Source organism: Gallus gallus, chromosome 34, assembly GCF_016699485.2.
Source record: "Gallus gallus isolate bGalGal1 chromosome 34, bGalGal1.mat.broiler.GRCg7b, whole genome shotgun sequence".
NCBI lineage: Eukaryota > Metazoa > Chordata > Aves > Galliformes > Phasianidae > Gallus > Gallus gallus.
The window spans coordinates 2,393,670-2,414,577 of NC_052565.1; the positions used below are offsets into that span (position 1 = coordinate 2,393,670).

The window sequence follows — 20,908 nt, forward strand, 5'->3', positions numbered from 1 at the left end:
GGGGGTAGTTGGGTTGGGAGGGTCCTGAAAGGTTGTAGAGCCATGGGATGGTTGGGTTAGGAGGGTCCTGAAAGGTCGTAGAGCCATGGGATGTAGTTGGGTTGGGAGGGTCCTGAAAGGTCATACAGCTGGGGGGATGTTGGGTTGGGAGGGTCCTGAAAGGTCATAGAGCCAAGGGATGGTTGGGTTGGGAGGGTCCTGCAAGGTCATACAGCTGGGGGGAGGTTGGGTTGGGAGGGTCCTGAAAGGTCGTAGAGTTGGGGGGTAGTTGGGTTGGGAGGGTCCTGAAAGGTCATAGAGTTGGGGGGGTAGTTGGGTTGGGAGGGTTCTGAAAGGTCGTAGAGTTGGGGGGAGGTTGGGTTGGGAGGGTCTTGAAAGGTCATAGAGTTGGGGGGTAGTTGGGTTGGGAGGGTTCTGAAAGGTCATAGAGTTGGGGGGTAGTTGGGTTGGGAGGGTCCTGAAAGGTCATAGAGCCAAGGGATGGTTGGGTTGGAAGGGTCCTGAAAGGTCATAGAGTTGGGGGGTAGTTGGGTTGGGAGGGTCCTGAAAGGTCGTAGAGCCATGGGATGGTTGAGTTGAGAGGGTCCTGGAAGGTCGTAGAGCCATGGGATGTAGTTGGGTTGGGAGGGTCCTGAAAGGTCATAGAGTTGGGGGGTAGTTGGGTTGGGAGGGTCCTGAAAGGTCATACAGCTGGGGGGAGGTTGGGTTGGGAGGGTCCTGAAAGGTCGTAGAGTTGGGGGGTAGTTGGGTTGGGAGGGTCCTGAAAAGTCATAGAGTTGGGGAGAGGTTGGGTTGGGAGGGTCCTGAAAGGTCATAGAGTTGGGGGGTAGTTGGGTTGGGAGGGTCCTGAAAGCTCATAGAGTTGGGGGGTAGTTGGGTTGGGAGGGTCCTGAAAGGTCGTAGAGCCATGGGATGTAGTTGGGTTGGGAGGGTCCTGAAAGGTCATAGAGCTGGGGGGAGGTTGGGTTGGGAGGGTCCTGAAAGGTCGTAGAGCCAAGGGATGGTTGGGTTGGAAGGGTCCTGAAAGGTTATAGAGTTGGGGGGTAGTTGGGTTGGGAGGGTCCTGAAAGGTCGTAGAGCCATGGGATGTAGTTGGGTTGGGAGGGTCCTGAAAGGTCATACAGCTGGGGGGAGGTTGGGTTGGGAGGGTCCTGAAAGGTCGTAGAGTTGGGGGGTAGTTGGGTTGGGAGGGTCCTGAAAAGTCATAGAGTTGGGGAGAGGTTGGGTTGGGAGGGTCCTGAAAGGTCATAGAGTTGGGGGGTAGTTGGGTTGGGAGGGTCCTGAAAGCTCATAGAGTTGGGGGGTAGTTGGGTTGGGAGGGTCCTGAAAGGTCGTAGAGCCATGGGATGTAGTTGGGTTGGGAGGGTCCTGAAAGGTCATAGAGCTGGGGGGAGGTTGGGTTGGGAGGGTCCTGAAAGGTCGTAGAGCCAAGGGATGGTTGGGTTGGAAGGGTCCTGAAAGGTTATAGAGTTGGGGGGTAGTTGGGTTGGGAGGGTCCTGAAAGGTCATAAGGGTCCTGAAAGGTCGTAGAGCCATGGGATGGTTGGGTTGGGTTGGGAGGGTTGTAAAAAGTCATAGAGGCATGGGGTGGCTGGGTTGGAAGGGTCCTGAAAGGTCGTAGAGCCATGGGATGGTTGAGTTGGAAGGGTCCTGAAAGGTCGTAGAGCAATGGGACGGTTGGGTTGGGAGGATCTTGAAGGGTGATAAAAAAAACTGGCTTGGAGGAGTCTTTCAAGATCATGAATATTCAGGATGGTTGGATTGAGAGGGTCCTGAAAGGTCATAGAGCCATGGGATGGTTGAGTTAAGAGGGTCCTGGAAGGTCGTGGAGCCATGGGGTGGTTGGGTTGGGTTGGGTTGGGTTGGGAGGGTTGTAAAAAGTCATAGAGGCATGGGGTGGTTGGGTTGGAAGGGTCCTGAAAGGTCACAGAACCATAGGATGGTTGGGTCAGAAGGGTCCTGAAAGATCACAGAACCCCAGGATGGTTGGGTTGGAAGGGTCCTGAAAGGTCGTAGAGCCATGGGGTGGTTGGGTTGGAAGGGTCCTGAAGGGTCATAGAGTCATGGGATGGTTAGTTTGGGTTGGGAGGGTCCTGAAAGGTCATCAAATGATTGGGTTGGAGGGGTCTTTTGAGATCATAAATCTACAGGATGATTGGGTTGGGAGGGTCCTAAAAGGTCAAAGAGCCATGGGGTGGTTGGGATGGAAGTCATCTAATAGCTGGATTGGAAGGGAGCTTGAAGATCATGGAACCACAGGATGGTTGGGATGGGAGGGTCCTTGAAGATAACAGATCAACATCATAGGACCTCGGGGTGGTTGGGATGGAAGGGTCCTAAAAGGTCAAAGAGCCATGGGGTGGTTGGGGAGGGTCCTTAGAGCTTATAGAGCCATGGGGTGGTTGGGATGGAAGGGTCCTTGAAGGTCACAGAAGCACAGGACGGTTGGGCTGGAAGACTCCTCGCAGCCCCCCCCACAGCCCTGGGCTGCCCCCCCTCCAGCCACCGCCCGGACCCCCCCCGAGGCCCTGAGCTCTGCCACGGTGCTCACTGCGCCCCACAGCGTTTGGTGGCTCCTCCTCGTTTGGGGTCACCCGAAGGCACCGCCATAACTGCGTCCACAATGGGGAGAAGGGACCCTGAGAGACGGCACCAGGACTGCATGGGGGGCAGGAGGCAACATGGGGGGCAGGAGGCAACATGGGGGGCAGGAACTAACCAACACATGGGGAGCAGAATACAACATGGGGGGCAGGAAGCAGCACACTGGGGGAAGGAATCAGCACATGGGGGGCAGGAGCCGTTGTGGGGGGTGGGAACAAACATGGGGGGTGGAAGCAGCCCAAAGGGAAGCAGGTGGGGGGGGCAGCAGCCATCATGGGGGGCAGGAACTGACATGGGGGGGCAGGAACTGACATGGGGGGGCAGGAACCAACCCAAAGGGAACCAAGTGGGGGTTGTGGGAGCCATAATGGGGGGCAGGAACCAACATGGGGGGGGCAGGAACAAACATGGGGGTCAGGATCTGTTATGGGGGGCAGGAATCGATATGGGGGGCAGGAAGGAGCCCATGGGGGGCAGGATCCGTTCTGGGGGGCAGGAAGCAGCCCAAGGGGGGCAGGATCCGTTCTGGGGGGCAGGAAGGAGCCCGTGGGGGGCAGGATCTGTTCTGGGGGGCAGGAAGGAGCCCGTGGGGGGCAGGAAGGAGCCCATGGGGGGCAGGATCCGTTGTGGGGGGCAGGAAGGAGCCCATGGGGGGCAGGATCCGTTGTGGGGGGCAGGAAGGAGCCCATGGGGGGCAGGAAGGAGCCCGTGGGGGGCTGGATCTATTCTGGGGGGCAGGAAGCAGCCTAAAGGGGGCAGGAAGGAGCCTATGGGGGGCAGGAAGGAGCCCGTGGGGCGCAGGATCCGTTGTGGGGGGCAGGAAGGAGCCCATGGGGGGCAGGATCCGTTGTGGGGGGCAGGAAGCAGCCTAAAGGGGGCAGGAAGGAGCCTATGGGGGGCAGGATCTGTTCTGGGGGTCAGGAAGGAGCCTAAAGGGGGCAGGAAGGAGCCTATGGGGGGCAGGAAGGAGCCCGTGGGGTGCAGGATCCGTTGTGGGGGGCAGGAAGCAGCCTAAAGGGGGCAGGATCTGTTCTGGGGGGCAGGAAGGAGCCCGTGGGGGGCAGGAAGGAGCCCATGGGGGGCAGGAAGGAGCCTGTGGGGGGCAGGATCCGTTGTGGGGGGCAGGAAGGAGCCCATGGGGGGCAGGATCTGTTGTGGGGGGCAGGAAGGAGCCCATGGGGCGCAGGATCCATTGTGGGGGGCAGGAAGGAGCCCATGGGGGGCAGGAAGGAGCCTATGGGGGGCAGGATCTGTTCTGGGGGGCAGGAAGGAGCCCGTGGGGCGCAGGATCCGTTGTGGGGGGCAGGAAGGAGCCCATGGGGGGCAGGAAGGAGCCTATGGGGGGCAGGATCTGTTCTGGGGGGCAGGAAGGAGCCCGTGGGGCGCAGGATCCGTTGTGGGGGGCAGGAAGGAGCCCATGGGGGGCAGGAAGGAGCCTATGGGGGGCAGGAAGGAGCCTGTGGGGGGCAGGATCTGTTGTGGGGGGCAGGAAGGAGCCCCTGGGGGGCAGGATCCGTTGTGGGGGGCAGGAAGGAGCCCATGGGGGGCAGGATCTGTTCTGGGGGTCAGGAAGGAGCCTAAAGGGGGCAGGAAGGAGCCTATGGGGGGCAGGAAGGAGCCCGTGGGGGGCAGGATCCGTTGTGGGGGGCAGGAAGCAGCCTAAAGGGGGCAGGATCTGTTGTGGGGGGCAGGAAGGAGCCCGTGGGGCGCAGGAAGGAGCCTATGGGGGGCAGGAAGGAGCCCGTGGGGGGCAGGAAGGAACCCGTGGGGCGCAGGATCCGTTGTGGGGGGCAGGAAGGAGCCTAAAGGGGGCAGGAAGGAGCCCATGGGGGGCAGGAGCCTATGGGGGGCAGGAAGGAGCCCATGGGGGGCAGGATCTGTTCTGGGGGGCAGGAAGGAGCCCATGGGGCGCAGGATCCATTGTGGGGGGCAGGAAGGAGCCCATGGGGGGCTGGATCCATTCTGGGGGGCAGGAAGCAGCCTAAAGGGGGCAGGAAGGAGCCTATGGGGGGCAGGATCTGTTCTGGGGGGCAGGAAGGAGCCCATGGGGGGCAGGAAGGAGCCCGTGGGGGGCAGGATCCGTTGTGGGGGGCAGGAAGCAGCCTAAAGGGGGCAGGATCTGTTGTGGGGGGCAGGAAGGAGCCCGTGGGGGGCAGGAAGGAGCCTATGGGGGGCAGGAAGGAGCCCGTGGGGGGCAGGAAGGAACCCGTGGGGCGCAGGATCCGTTGTGGGGGGCAGGAAGGAGCCTAAAGGGGGCAGGAAGGAGCCCATGGGGGGCAGGAGCCTATGGGGGGCAGGAAGGAGCCCATGGGGGGCAGGATCTGTTCTGGGGGGCAGGAAGGAGCCCATGGGGCGCAGGATCCATTGTGGGGGGCAGGAAGGAGCCCATGGGGGGCTGGATCCATTCTGGGGGGCAGGAAGCAGCCTAAAGGGGGCAGGAAGGAGCCTATGGGGGGCAGGATCTGTTCTGGGGGGCAGGAAGGAGCCCATGGGGGGCAGGAAGGAGCCCGTGGGGCGCAGGATCCATTGTGGGGGGCAGGAAGGAGCCCATGGGGGGCAGGAAGGAGCCCGTGGGGCGCAGGATCCGTTGTGGGGGGCAGGAAGGAGCCCATGGGGGGGCAGGATTTGTTCTGGGGGGCAGGAAGGAGCCCATGGGGCGCAGGATCCATTGTGGGGGGCAGGAAGGAGCCTGTGGGGGGCAGGAAGGAGCCCATGGGGGGCAGGAAGAAGCCTGTGGGGGGCAGGATCCATTCTGGGGGGCAGGAAGGAGCCCATGGGGGGCAGGAAGGAGCCTATGGGGCGCAGGATCCGTTGTGGGGGGCAGGAAGGAGCCCATGGGGGGCAGGATCCATTCTGGGGGGCAGGAAGGAGCCCATGGGGGGCAGGAAGGAGCCCGTGGGGGGCAGGATCCGTTGTGGGGGGCAGAAGGGCTGAGGCCGCGTCCCGCTGTCGTTGCAGACGTGGCTGTGTCTGATCGCGCTCGGCGCCTCGGCGCTGTCCTGCGGCACCACGGTAAGCGTCACGCGCAGCCTGCTGCCCCAGCACAGCCCCCAGCACGGCGCCAAGTAGCGCCCGCAGGGCACACGCGTGTGCAAGCGCGTCACACCTCCCCGTGCGCGCGCGAGCGTGTGTGTGTGTATGTCGGCCCCGGGGGTGTGTGCCTCCATGGGTGTGCGTCCCTGGGTGTGTGCATCCCCCCTCGTGTGTGCGTGTGTGTGTGTGTGTGTGCATCCCTGTGTGTCTGTGTGTGTGCACGTGTGCATCCCCATGTGTGTGTGCATCCCCATGTGTGTGTGCATCCCCATGTGTGTGTGCATCCCCCCCCGTGTGTGTCTGTTTGTGTCTGTGTGTGTGTGTGTGTTCCCCCTCCTGTGCATTCCCCCCTGTGTATATCCCTCTGCGTGTGTGTGTGTGTGTGTGTGCACACCTGTGTGTGTGCCCCCTCGTGTGTGTCCCCATGTGCGTGCATCCCTGGGTGTGTCCATCCCCCCTCATGTGTGTGTGTGTGTCTGTGTGTGTGTGTGTGCATCCCCCCCCCGTGTGTGTCTGTGTCTGTGTGTGTGTGTGTGTGCCCCCTCGTGTGTGCCTCCATGGGTGTGCATCCCTGGGTGTGTGCATCCCCCCCTCGTGTGTGTGTGTGTGCATCCCCATGTGTGTGTGCATCCCCATGTGTGTGTGCATCCCCCCTGTCTGTGTGTGTGTGTTCCCCCTCGTGTGTGCATCGCCATGTGTGTGTACCTCCCTGTGGGTGTGCATCCCTGGGTGTGTGTGCGTCCACGTGTGTGTGCACCCCTGTGTGTGTTCCCCCTCGTGTGTGCCTCCATGTGTGTACATCCCTGTGTGTGTGCATCCCCCATCCCATGTGTGTGCACTCCCCTCGTGTGCATGTGTGTGTGTGTGCATCCCCGTGTGTGTGTGTGCATCCCCATGTATGTGTACATTCCTGAGTGTGTACACCCCCCATGTGTGTGTGTGTGTCCTCCTGTGTGTGTGTGCCCCCGTGTGTGTGTACATTCCTGAGTGTGTACACGCCCCATGTGTGTGTGTCCCCATGTGTGTCCTGTGTGTGTGCCCCCGTGTGTGTGTCCTCCTGTGTGTGTGTGCCCCCGTGTGTGTGTGCCCCCATGTGTGTGTGTCCTCCTGTGTGTGTGTGCCCCCATGTGTGTGTGTGTCCTCCTGTGTGTGTGTGCCCCCATGTGTGTGTGTGTGTCCTCCTGTGTGTGTGTGCCCCCGTGTGTGTGTGTGCCCCCATGTGTGTGTGTGCCCCTGTGTGCATGTGTGTGTCCTCCTGTGTGTGTGTGCCCCCGTGTGTGTGTGTGTGCCCCCATGTGTGTGTGTGCCCCCATGTGTGTGTGCCCCCATGTGTGTGTGCCCCCATGTGTGTGTGTGCCCCCATGTGTGTGTGTGTCCTCCTGTGTGTGTGTGCCCCCATGTGTGTGTGTGTCCTCCTGTGTGTGTGTGTCCTCCTGTGTGTGTGTGTCCCTGTGTGTGTGTGTGCCCCCGTGTGTGTGTGTGTCCTCCTGTATGTGTGTGCACCCCCCCATGTGTGTGTGTGTCCCCGTGTGTGTGTGTGCCCCCATGTGTGTGTGTGTCCTCCTGTGTGTGTGTGCCCCCGTGTGTGTGTGTGTGCGCCCTCCCCGGGCACTGAGTGCCACCAATGTGGCAATGGTTGCACACTCACCGACGTGCGGCACTGAACTGTGGCACGGCTGTGCGGCACCGACACGGCGGGGTGACAACGCTGCGTTGGGTGTGACAACACGACGTCGAGTGTGACAACAACACTACGTTGGGTGTGACAACACTACCGTGGGTGTGACAACACGACACTGAGTGTGGCAACACTACGTTGGGGGTAACAATGCTACACTGGGTGTGACAACGCTACGCTGAGTGTGATGACACTACGTTGGGTGTGACAGTGGTACGTTGGGTGTGACAACACTACGTTGAGTGTGACAGTGCTACGTCGGGTGTGACAACGCTGCGCTGCGTGTGACAACACTCCGTGGGCTGTGACAGTGCTATGTCGGGTGTGACAACACTACGCTGAGTGTGACAACACTCCATCGGGTGTAACGGTCCTACGGCGGGTGTGACAACACTGCGTCGGGTGTGACAGCACTACGATGGGTGTAACAGTGCTGCGTCGGGTGTGACAACGCTACCTCAGGTGTGCCAACACTGCGTTGGGGGTGACAGCGCTACGCCGGGTGTGACAGCACTGTGTTGGTTGTAACAACACTACATCGGGTGTGATTACATCGGGTGTGACAACGCTGTGTTGGTGTGTCAGCTCTGTGGTGGTGGTCACAGCACTACAGCGGGTGTGGCAACACTACATGGGGTGTGACAGTGTGACACTGGGTGTGACAACACTACATGGGGTGTGACAACACGACATGGGGGTGACAATGTGACACTGGGTGTGACAACACTACATGGGGTGTGACAACACGACATGGGGGTGACAATGTGACACTGGGTGTGACAACACTACATTGGGTGTGACAACACTACATGGGGGGTGACAATGTGACATTGGGTGTGACAGTGCTACACTGGGTGTGACAACACTGTGCCAGGTGTGACAGCACTGCACTGGGTGTGACAACACTCCCATGGTGTGACAACGTGACATTGGGTGTGACAGTGCTACATTGGGTGTGACAACACTGTGCCAGGTGTGACAACACTACATTGGGTGTGACAACACTCCCATGGGTGTGACAACGCTACACTGAGTGTGACAGCACTGCGGTGGGTGTAATGGCCCTGTATTGGGTGTGACAGTGCTACACTGGGTGTGACAACACTGTGCCAGGTGTGACAACACTACATGGGGTGTGACAACACTGCACTGGGTGTGACAACACTCCCATTGGTGTGACAACGTGACATTGGGTGTGACAGTGCTACATTGGGTGTGACAACACTGTGCCAGGTGTGACAACACTACATTGGCTGTGACAACACTCCCATGGGTGTGACAACGCTACACTGCGTGTGACAGCACTGCGGTGGGTGTAATGGCCCTGTATTGCGTGTGACAGTGCTACACTGGGTGTGACAACACTGTGCCAGGTGTGACAACACTACATGGGGTGTGACAACACTGCACTGGGTGTGACAACACTCCCATTGGTGTGACAACGTGACATTGGGTGTGACAGTGCTACATTGGGTGTGACAACACTGTACCAGGTGTGACAACGTGACATTGGGTGTGACAACACTACATGGGGTGTGACAACACGACATTGGGTGTGACAGTGCTACATTGGGTGTGACAACACTGTGCCAGGTGTGACAACACTACATTGGCTGTGACAACACTCCCATGGGTGTGACAACGCTACACTGAGTGTGACAGCACTGCGGTGGGTGTAATGGCCCTGTATTGCGTGTGACAGTGCTACACTGGGTGTGACAACACTGTACCAGGTGTGACAACGTGACATTGGGTGTGACAACACTACATGGGGTGTGACAACACGACATTGGGTGTGACAGTGCTACATTGGGTGTGACAACACTGTGCCAGGTGTGACAACGTGACATTGGGTGTGACAACACTACATTGGGTGTGACAGTGCTACACTGGGTGTGACAACACTGTGCCGGGTGTGACAACACGACATGGGGGGTGACAACACTACATGGGGTGTGACAACATGACATTGGGTGTGACAACACTCCCATGGGTGTGACAGTGCTACATTGGATGTGACAACACTGTGCCAGGTGTGACAACATGACATTGGGTGTGACAACACTACATTGGGTGTGACAGTGACACTCCCATGGGTGTGACAGCACTGCGGTGGGTGTAATGGCCCTGTATTGGGTGTGACAGTGCTACACTGGGTGTGACAACACTGTGCCAGGTGTGACAACGTGACATTGGGTGTGACAACACTACATTGGGTGTGACAGTGCTACATTGGGTGTGACAACACTGTGCCGGGTGTGACAACACGACATGGGGGGTGACAACACTACATGGGGTGTGACAACACTGTGCCAGGTGTGACAACACTACATGGGGTGTGACTACATGACATTGGGTATGACAACATTCCCATGGGTGTGACAGTGCTACATTGGGTGTGACAACACTGCACTGGGTGTGATAACACTACATTGGGTGTGACAACACTACATGGGGTGTGACAGTGCTATACTGGGTGTGACAACACTGCACTGGGTGTGACAACACTACATGGGGTGTGGCAACATGACATTGGGTGTGACAACACTACATTGGGTGTGACAACATGACATTGGGTGTGACAGTGCTACACTGTGTGTGACAACACTGTGCCAGGTGTGACAACACTACATTGGGTGTGACTACATGACATTGGGTGTGACAGTGCTACATTGGGTGGGACAACACCGTTGGGTGTGACAACGTGACATTGGGTGTGACAACACTCCCATGGGTGTGACAGTGCTACACTGAGTGTGACAACACTGTGCCAGGTGTGACAACACTACATTGGGTGTGACAACACTACATGGGGTGTGGCAACATGACATTGGGTGTGACAGTGCTACATTGGGTGTGACAACACTGTGCCAGGTGTGACAACACTCCCATGGGTGTGACAATGCTACACTGAGTGTGACAGCACTGCGGTGGGTGTAATGGCCCTGTATTGGGTGTGACAGTGCTATACTGGGTGTGACAACACTGTGCCAGGTGTGACAGTGCTACATTGGGTGGGACAACACCGTTGGGTGTGACAACGTGACACTGGGTGTGACAACACTCCCATGGGTGTGACAGTGCTACACTGAGTGTGACAACACTGTGCCAGGTGTGACAACACTACATTGGGGGTGACAACACTACATGGGGTGTGACAACATGACATTGGGTGTGACAACACTCCCATGGGTGTGACAGTGCTACATTGGGTGTGACAACACTACATTAGGTGTGACAACACTGTGCCAGGTGTGACAACACTACATTGGGTGTGAGAACACTCCCGTGGGTGTGACAGTGCTACAGAGGGTGTAACAGTGCTATGTTGAGTGTAATGACACTGAGTTGGGTGTGACAAACCGACATCGGGTGTGACAGCGCTGCACTGAGTGTGACAGCACTGCTTTGGGTGTGACAATGCCACACTGGGACTGATAACACTGTGTTGGGTGTGACAGTGGTGTCAGGTGTGACAGCACTGTGTTGGGTGTAACAGTGCTATGTTGGGTGTGACAACACTGTGCCACGTGTGACAATCCTACATTGGGTGTAACACTGCTATGTTGGGTGTGACAGCACTGTGTTGGGTGTGACAACACTACATTGGTGTAACAACACTGTATTGGGTGTAACAGTGCTATGTTGGGTGTGACAACGCTCCATGGAGTGTAATGACACTGTGTTGGGTGTAGCAGTGCTACATTGAGTGTGACAACACTGTGTTGGGTGTGACAATGCTACATTGAGTGTGACAACACTGTATTGGGAGTAACAATGCTATGTTGGGTGTGACAACGCTGTGCCACGTGTGACAATCCTACATTGGGTGTAACAGTGCTATGTTGGGTGTGACAGCACTGTGTTGGGTGTGACAACACTACATTGGTGTAACAACACTGTATTGGGTGTAACAGTGCTATGTTGGGTGTGACAACGCTCCATGGAGTGTAATGACACTGTGTTGGGTGTAGCAGTGCTACATTGAGTGTGACAACACTGTGTTGGGTGTGACAATGCTACATTGAGTGTGACAACACTGTATTGGGAGTAACAATGCTATGTTGGGTGTGACAACACTGTGCCACGTGTGACAATCCTACATTGGGTGTAACAGTGCTATGTTGGGTGTGACAGCACTGTGTTGGGTGTGACAACACTACATGGGGTGTAACAACACTGTATTGGGTGTGACAATGCTATGTTGGGTGTAACAGTGCTGTGTTGGGTGTGACAACGCTCCATGGAGTGTAATGACACCGTGTTGGGTGTAGCAGTGCTACACTGAGTGTGACAACACTGTGTTGAGTGTGACAATGCTACACTGAGTGTGACAACACTGTGTTGGGTGTGACAATGCTACATTGAGTGTGACAACACTACATGGGGTGTAACGATGCTATGTTGGGTGTGACAACACTGTGCCACGTGTGACAATCCTACATTGGGTGTAACAACACTACCTCAGGTGTGACAGCACTGTGCTGGGTGTGACAGTGCTACAGTGAGTGTGACAACACTACATTGGTGTAACAACGCTGTGTTGGGTGTGACAACACTACATTGAGTGTGACAACACTACATTGGTGTAACAACACTGTATTGGGTGTGACAATGCTATGTTGGGTGTGACAACGCTCCATGGAGTGTAATGACACCGTGTTGGGTGTAGCAGTGCTACACTGAGTGTGACAACACTGTTGAGTGTGACAACACTACATTGGGTGTTATGATGCTGTGTTGGGTGTGACAACACTACATTGGGTGTGACAACACTGTATTGGGTGTAACAGTGCTATGTTGGGTGTGACAACGCTGTGTTGGGTGTGACAACACTACATTGGTGTAACAACACTGTGTTGGGTGTGACAATGCTATGTTGGGTGTGACAACGCTGTACCACGTGTGACAGTCCTACATTGGTGTAACAACACTACCTCAGGTGTGACAGCACCGTGTTGGGTGTGACAGTGCTACATTGAGTGTGACAACACTACATGGGGTGTAACAACACTGTAATGGGTGTGACAATGCTATGTTGGGTGTGACAACGCTCCATGGAGTGTAATGACACTGTGTTGGGTGTAGCAGTGCTACACTGAGTGTGACAACACTGTGTTGGGTGTGACAACACTACATTGGTGTAATGATGCTATGTTGGGTGTGACAATCCTACATTGGGTGTGACAACACTGTATTGGGTGTAACAGTGCTATGTTGGGTGTGACAACGCTGTGTTGGGTGTGACAACACTACATTGGTGTAACAACACTGTGTTGGGTGTGACAATGCTATGTTGGGTGTGACAACGCTGTACCACGTGTGACAGTCCTACATTGGTGTAACAACACTACCTCAGGTGTGACAGCACCGTGTTGGGTGTGACAGTGCTACATTGAGTGTGACAACACTACATGGGGTGTAACAACACTGTAATGGGTGTGACAATGCTATGTTGGGTGTGACAACGCTCCATGGAGTGTAATGACACTGTGTTGGGTGTAGCAGTGCTACACTGAGTGTGACAACACTGTGTTGGGTGTGACAACACTACATTGGTGTAATGATGCTATGTTGGGTGTGACAATCCTACATTGGGTGTGACAACACTGTATTGGGTGTAACAGTGCTATGTTGGGTGTGACAACGCTGTGTTGGGTGTGACAACACTACATTGGTGTAACAACACTGTATTGGGTGTGACAATGCTATGTTGGGTGTGACAACGCTCCATGGAGTGTAGTGACACCGTGTTGGGTGTAGCAGTGCTACACTGAGTGTGACAACACTGTTGAGTGTGACAACACTACATTGGTGTGACAACACTGTGTTGGGTGTGACAATGCTACATTGGGTGTGACAACACTGCCTCAGCTGTGACAACACAGTTGGGTGTGACAAAGCTGTGTTGGGTGTGATAACACCACATTGAGTGTGACAACACCACGTTGGGTGTGACAATACTGCATTGGGTGTGACAAAGCTGTGCTGGGTGTGACAACGCTCCATTGGCTGTAATAGTGCTATGTTGGGTGTGACAACACCACAGTGAGTGTGACAATACTGCATTGGGTGTGACAACACCACATTGAGTGTGACAACACCAGGTTGGGTGTGACAAAGCTGTGCTGGGTGTGACAACGCTCCATTGGCTGTAATCGTGCTATGTTGGGTGTGACAACACTGCATTGGGTGTAACAGTGCTACAGTGGGTGTGATAACACCACAGTGAGTGTGACCACACCACGTTGGGTGTGACAAAGCTGTGCTGGGTGTGACAACGCTCCATTGGCTGTAATAGTGCTATGTTGGGTGTGACAACACCACAGTGGGTGTGACAACACCGCATTGGGTGTAACAGTGCTACATTGGGTGTGATAACACCACAGTGAGTGTGACAATACTGCATTGGGTGTGACAACACCACACTGAGTGTGACAACACCACGTTGGGTGTGACAACACCACATCGAGTGTGACAATGCTCCATTGGCTGTAATAGTGCTATGTTGGGTGTGACAACACTTCATTGGGTGTAACAGTGCTACATTGGGTGTGATAACACCACAGTGAGTGTGAGAACACCACATTGGGTGTAACAGTGCTACATTGAGTGTGATAACACCACAGTGAGTGTGACAATACTGCACTGGGTGTAACAGTGCTACATTGGGTGTGATAACCCCACATTGAGCGTGACAACACCACGTTGGGTGTGACAAAGCTGTGCTGGGTGTGACAACGCTCCATTGGCTGTAATAGTGCTATGTTGGGTGTGACAACACCACAGTGAGTGTGACAATACTGCATTGGGTGTGACAACACCACATTGAGTGTGACAACAGCACGTTGGGTGTGACAAAGCTGTGCTGGGTGTGACAATGCTCCATTGGCTGTAATACTATGTTGGGTGTGACAACACCACATTGGGTGTAACAGTGCTACATTGAGTGTGATAACACCACAGTGAGTGTGACAATACTGCATTGGGTGTGACAACACCACATTGAGTGTGACAACACCACGTTGGGTGTGACAAAGCTCTGTTGGGTGTGACAACGCTCCATTGGCTGTAATAGTGCTATGTTGGGTGTGACAACACCGCATTGGGTGTAACAGTGCTACAGTGGGTGTGATAACTGCACACTGAGTGTGACAACACCACATTGGGTGTGATAACACCATGTTAAGTGTGGTTACAATACTGCATTGGGTGTAACAGTGCTACACTGGGTGTGATATCTGCACATTGGGTGTGACAACATCACGTTGAGTGTGATAACACCACATTGAGTGTGACAACACCACGTTGGGTGTGATAACACCACGTTGGGTGTGATTACAATACTGCATTGGGTGTAACAGTGCTACACTGGGTGTGATAACAGCACATTGGGTGTGACAAAGCTGTGCTGGGTGTGACAATGCTCTATTGACTGTAATAGTGCTACAGTGGGTGTGATAACACCACAGTGAGTGTGACAATACTGCATTGGGTGTGACAACACCACATTGAGTGTGACAACAGCACGTTGGGTGTGACAAAGCTGTGCTGGGTGTGACAACGCTCCATTGGGTGTAACAGTGCTACAGTGGGTGTGATAACTGCACACTGAGTGTGATAACACCGCATTGGCTGTGATAGCACCATGTTGGGTGTGAGAACAGCACGTTGGGTGCACCAACACACACTCACTCACACTCACACGGATCTGGGGGGGAGGGGCAGAGCGGTGCCGTTGATGTGGGGGTCCCGCGATGTGGGGCTGTGCTGACCCACCTCCCTATGGGGCTGTGCTGACCCACCTCCCTATGGGGCTGTGCTGACCCGTCTCTCTATGGGGCTGTGCTGATCCGTCTCCCTATGGGGCTGTGCTGACCCACCTCCCTGTGGGGCTGTGCTGACCCACCTCCCTATGGGGCTGTGCTGATCCGTCTCCCTATGGGGCTGTGCTGACCCACCTCCCTATGGGGCTGTGCTGACCCACCTCCCTGTGGGGCTGTGCTGATCTATCTATGGGGCTGTGCTGCCCCATCTCTCTATGGGGCTGTGCTGATCCGTCTCCCTATGGGGCTGTGCTGACCCGTCTCCCTATGGGGCTGTGCTGATCCGTCTCCCTATGGGGCTGTGCTGCCCCACCTCCCTATGGGGCTGTGCTGACCCACCTCCCTATGGGGCTGTGCTGCCCCACCTCGCTATGGGGCTGTGCTGATCTGTCTCTCTATGGGGCTGTGCTGCCCCATCTCCCTATGGGGCTGTGCTGCCCCACCTCGCTATGGGGCTGTGCTGATCTGTCTCTCTATGGGGCTGTGCTGCCCCATCTCCCTATGGGGCTGTGCTGCCCCACCTCCCTATGGGGCTGTGCTGATCCGTCTCCCCTTCGCCCCACAGCACTGCTGGGCCTTCGGCGCGCGCCCGGAGCTCTTCCTCCTCAACAACGTCGGCGCGGATGCGGCGGTGATGCGGTGACGGTGGGAGATGGAGGTGGGACGGCACCGCAACGGCACCGCAACGGCACCGCAACGGCACCGCCATGGAACCGCAACGGCGTTGGGATGGAACTGGGATGGCATTGGGATGGCACCGAAATGGGACCGGAATAACACGGGGATGGCACTGGGATGGAACCACAATGGCGTTGGGATGGAACCACAACAGTGTTGGGATGGAACTGGGATGGAAACACAACGGTGTTGGGATGGCATTGGGATGGCATTGGGATGGCACCGAAATGGGACCGGAATAACACAGGGGTGGCATTGGGATGGCACCACAATGGTGTTGGGATGGCATTGGGATGGCACCACAACAGTGTTGGAATGGCATTGGGATGGCATTGGGATGGCACCGAAATGGCGTTGGGATGGAACTGGGATGGAAACACAACGGTGTTGGGATGGCACTGGGATGGCATTGGGATGGCACCACAATGGTGTTGGGATGGCATTGGGATGGCACCACAACAGTGTTGGAATGGCATTGGGATGGCATTGGGATGGCACCGAAATGGCGTTGGGATGGAACTGGGATGGAAACACAACGGTGTTGGGATGGCACTGGGATGGCATTGGGATGGCACCACAATGGTGTTGGGATGGCATTGGGATGGAAACACAACGGTGTTGGGATGGCACTGGGATGGCATTGGGATGGCACCACAATGGTGTTGGGATGGAACTGGGATGGAAACACAACGGTGTTGGGATGGCATTGGGATGGCACCAAAATGGGACCGGAATAACACAGGGATGGCACTGGGATGGAAACACAATGGCGTTGGGATGGCATTGGGATGGCACCACAATGGTGTTGGGATGGCATTGGGATGGCACCAAAATGGGACCAGAATAACATGGGGATGGCATTGGGATGGCACCACAATGGTGTTGGGATGGCACCGGGATGATATTGGGATGGCACCAAAATGGGACCGGAATAACACAGGGGTGGCACTGGGATGGCACCACAATGGCGTTGGGATGGCATTGGGATGGCACCGAAATGGGACCAGAATAACATGGGGATGGCACTGGGATGGCACCACAATGGTGTTGGGATGGCACTGGGATGGAAACACAACGGTGTTGGGATGGCATTGGGATGGCACCGAAATGGGACCGGAATAACACAGGGATGGCACTGGGATGGAAACACAATGGCGTTGGGATGGAACTGGGATGGCACCACAATGGTGTTGGGATGGAACTGGGATGGAAACACAACGGTGTTGGGATGGCATTGGGATGGCACCACAACAGTGTTGGGATGGCATTGGGATGGCACCGAAATGGCGTTGGGATGGAACCACAACAGTGTTGGGATGGCACTGGGATGGCATTGGGATGACACCACAATGGTGTTGGGATGGAACTGGGATGGAAACACAACGGTGTTGGGATGGCATTGGGATGGCACCGAAATGGGACCGGAATAACACAGGGATGGCACTGGGATGGAAACACAATGGCGTTGGGATGGAACTGGGATGGCACCGAAATGGGACCGGAATAACACAGGGGTGGCATTGGGATGGCACCACAATGGTGTTGGGATGGAACTGGGATGGCATTGGGATGGCACCACAATGGTGTTGGGATGGAACTGGGATGGCACCAAAATGGGACCAGAATAACATGGGGATGGCACTGGGATGGCACCACAATGGTGTTGGGATGGCACCGGGATGATATTGGGATGGCACCAAAATGGGACCGGAATAACACAGGGGTGGCACTGGGATGGCACCACAATGGTGTTGGGATGGCACTGGGATGGAAACACAATGGTGTTGGGATGGCATTGGGATGGCACCAAAATGGGACCAAAATGGTGCCAGGATAAGAATGGCATTGGGGTGGCACCGCAATGGCACTGGGATGGCACCAGTACCAAAATGGGACCACAGGAGCGGTCCCACTGGGATGGAAGTGGGGGGTACTGAGATGGCACCCAAATGGCACCCAAATGGCATCAGAGTCACACAGGGGTGGCACCAAATGGTGCCAAAATGGTGCCGGAATAACACAGGGATGGCACCGCACCAACAGCACAATGGCACTGGGATGGCACTGGGATGGCACTGGGATGGCATTGGGTTGCCACGTCCCTCATGTGTCCCCAGGGTGTCCCCATCGCATCCTCAGTGTGTCCACACTGTGTCCCTCATGGGTCCCCAATGTGTCCCCAATATGTCTCCAATGTGTCCCCAGTATGTGCCCTATATGTCCCCAATGTGTCCCCAGTATGTGCCCCATATGTCCCCAATGTGTCCCCATCGCATCCTCAGTGTGTCCACACGGTGTCCCTCATGGGTCCCCAATGTGTCCCCAATATGTCCCCAACACTGTCCCCAGGGTGTCCCCATCGCATCCTCAATGTGCCCACACTGTGTCCCTCATGGGTTCCCAATGTGTCCCCAATGTGTCCCCAGTATGTGCCCCATATGTCCCCAATGTGTCCCCATCACATCCTCAGTGTGTCCACACTGTGTCTCTCATGGGTCCCCAATATGTCCCCAGTTTGTCCTCAATGAGTCCCCAATATGTGCCCCATATGTCCCCAGGGTGTCCCCATCGCATCCTCACGTGTCCACACGGTGTCCCTCATGGGTCCCCAATGTGTCCCCAGTGTTGTCCCCAATGTGTCCCCAATGTGTCCCCATCACATCCTCAATGTGCCCACACTGTGTCCCTCATGGGTTCCCAATGTGTCCCCAATGTGTCCCCAGTATGTGCCCCATATGTCCCCAATGTGTCCCCATCGCATCCTCAGTGTGTCCACACGGTGTCCCTCATGGGTCCCCAATGTGTCCCCAATATGTCCCCAGTGTGTCCCCAATGTGTCCCCAGTATGTGCCCCATATGTCCCCAATGTGTCCCCATCACATCCTCAGTGTGTCCACACTGTGTCCCTCATGGGTCCCCAATGTGTCCACACTGTGTCCCCAATATGTGCCCCATATGTCCCCAATGTGTCCCCATCACATCCTCAGTGTGTCCACACTGTGTCCCTCATGGGTCCCCAATGTGTCCCCAGTGTTGTCCCCAATGTGTCCCCAATGTGTCCCCATCACATCCTCAATGTGCCCACACTGTGTCCCTCATGGGTCCCCAATATGTCCCCAATATGTCCTCAATGTGTCCCCAATGTGTCCCCAGTATGTGCCCCATATGTCCCCAATGTGTCCCCATCGCATCCTCAGTGTGTCCACACGGTGTCCCTCATGGGTCCCCAATGTGTCCCCAGTGTTGTCCCCAATGTGTCCCTAGTGTGTCCCCAGTATGTGCCCCATATGTCCCCAATGTGTCCATGCTGTGTCCCTCATGGGTCCCCAATGTGTCCCCAGTGTGTCCTCAATGTGTCCCCAATATGTGCCCCATATGTCCCCAATGTGTCCCCATCGCATCCTCAGTGTGTCCACACTGTGTCCCTCATGGGTCCCAAATGTGTCCCCAATATGTCCCCATGGTGTCCCCATTGTGTCCTCTGTGTGTCCCCAACATATCCCCAATGTGCCCTCGTTATTTCCCCACTGTGTCCCCAATGTGTTCCCAGTGTGTCCCCAGTGTGTCTCCAATTGGTCCCCAATGTGTCCCCAACATTTCCCCAACATCCCTCAATGTGTCCCCCATGTGTTCCTAATGTGTCCCTAACCATATCCCCAATGTGTCCCTAATATTACCTCTGTGTGTCCCCAATATGTCCCCAACCCCCCCCAATGTGCCCCCGATGTGTTCCTGATGTGTCCCTGATGGGTCCCCAATATGTCCCCATGGTGTCCCCATTGTGTCCTCTGTGTGTCCCCAACATATCCCCAACGTGTCCCCAATGTGCCCTCATTGTTTCCCCAATATGTCCCCAATATATCCCCAATGTGTCCCCACCATTTCCCCAACACCCCCCCAATGTGTCCCCAACATTTCCTCTGTGTGTCCCCAACATGTCCCCAATAGGTCCCCAATATATCCCCAATATGTCCCCAACACCCCCCCAATGTGCCCCCCATGTGTTCCTGATGTGTCCCCAACATATCCCCAATGTGCCCTCATTGTGTCCCCAATATATCCCCAATGTGTCCCTGATGGGTCCCCAATATGTCCCCATGGTGTCCCCATTGTGTCCTCTGTGTGTCCCCAACATATCCCCAATGTGTCCCCAATGTGCCCTCATTGTTTCCCCCATTGTGTCCCCAATATATCCCCAATGTGTCCCCAGCATTTCCTCAATGTGTCCCCAACATTTCCTCTGTGTGTCCCCAATGTGTCCCCAATACATCCTCAATGTGCCCTCATTCTTTCCCCAAAGTGTCCCCAATATATCCCCAATGTGTCCCCAGCATTTCCTCAATGTGTCCCCAACATTTCCCCAACACCCCCCCAATGTGTCCCCAACATTTCCTCTGTGTGTCCCCAACATGTCCCCAACCCCCCCCCAATGTGCCCCCGATGTGTTCCTGATGTGTCCCTGATGGGTCCCCAATATGTCCCCATGGTGTCCCCATTGTGTCCTCTGTGTGTCCCCAACATATCCCCAATGTGTCCCCAATGTGCCCTCATTGTTTCCCCCATTGTGTCCCCAACATATCCCCAATGTGTCCCCAATATATCCCCAATGTGTCCCCACTGTTTCCCCCATTGTGTCCCCAGTATATCCCCAATGTGTCCCCATTGTGTCCCCAAGGTGTCCCCAGTATATCCCCAATGTGTCCCCATGTGCTCAGCCCACGCAGTCGTTCTGTTCCCAATTAATTTGCCCCTCATTTGGTTCATTTCGTGCTCTGTTAATTACCGTGCTGGGGTCGGTCACGCAGCGTTCGGTCTCTAATTACAGAGCTGTGCTCGTTAAATCTCTCATTAAGTCCGTCACCAACCGCAGCTTTTGGTGCCCACGTGGTCAGCGCCATGGGGCGGGGATCTATGGGGTGGGGATCCATGGGGCAGGGATCCATGGGGTGGGGATCTATGGGGCAGAGATCTATGGGGTGGGGATCCATGGGGTGGGGATCCATGGGGTGGGGATCCATGGGGCAGAGATCTATGGGGCAAGGATCCATGGGGCAGAGATCCATGGGGCGGGGGTCTATGAGACAGGGGC

The 20,908-nt window shown here is 55.9% G+C and overlaps 2 protein-coding genes across 5 annotated transcripts in view; both read left to right on the plus strand.

The window, feature by feature from the left end:
* SLC11A2 (solute carrier family 11 (proton-coupled divalent metal ion transporters), member 2) overlaps nt 1–20,666 on the plus strand; it is a 65,178-nt gene extending 44,512 nt beyond the window's left edge. For 2 of the 4 annotated variants that reach the window (XM_046904962.1, XM_046904963.1), the window contains 2 exons: nt 5,563–5,616; nt 15,707–20,660. In XM_046904962.1, coding sequence (XP_046760918.1) covers nt 5,563–5,616; nt 15,707–15,784 — 132 coding nt within the window. In that variant the 3' untranslated portion in view covers nt 15,785–20,660. Of the gene's footprint in view, nt 1–5,562; nt 7,882–15,706 lie in introns of those variants that run through there. The other 2 variants (NM_001128102.3, NM_001396394.1) reach the window with 2 other exon arrangements.
* LOC101751319 lies at nt 15,922–20,660 on the plus strand. The gene is made up of 2 exons (XM_040654930.2): nt 15,922–16,970; nt 17,103–20,660. The coding sequence occupies exon 1, from the start codon at nt 15,937–15,939 to the stop codon at nt 16,939–16,941; it is 1,005 nt and encodes a 334-aa protein (XP_040510864.1). The 5' UTR covers nt 15,922–15,936; the 3' UTR covers nt 16,942–16,970; nt 17,103–20,660.
* Nucleotides 20,667–20,908: the final 242 nt, after the last annotated feature.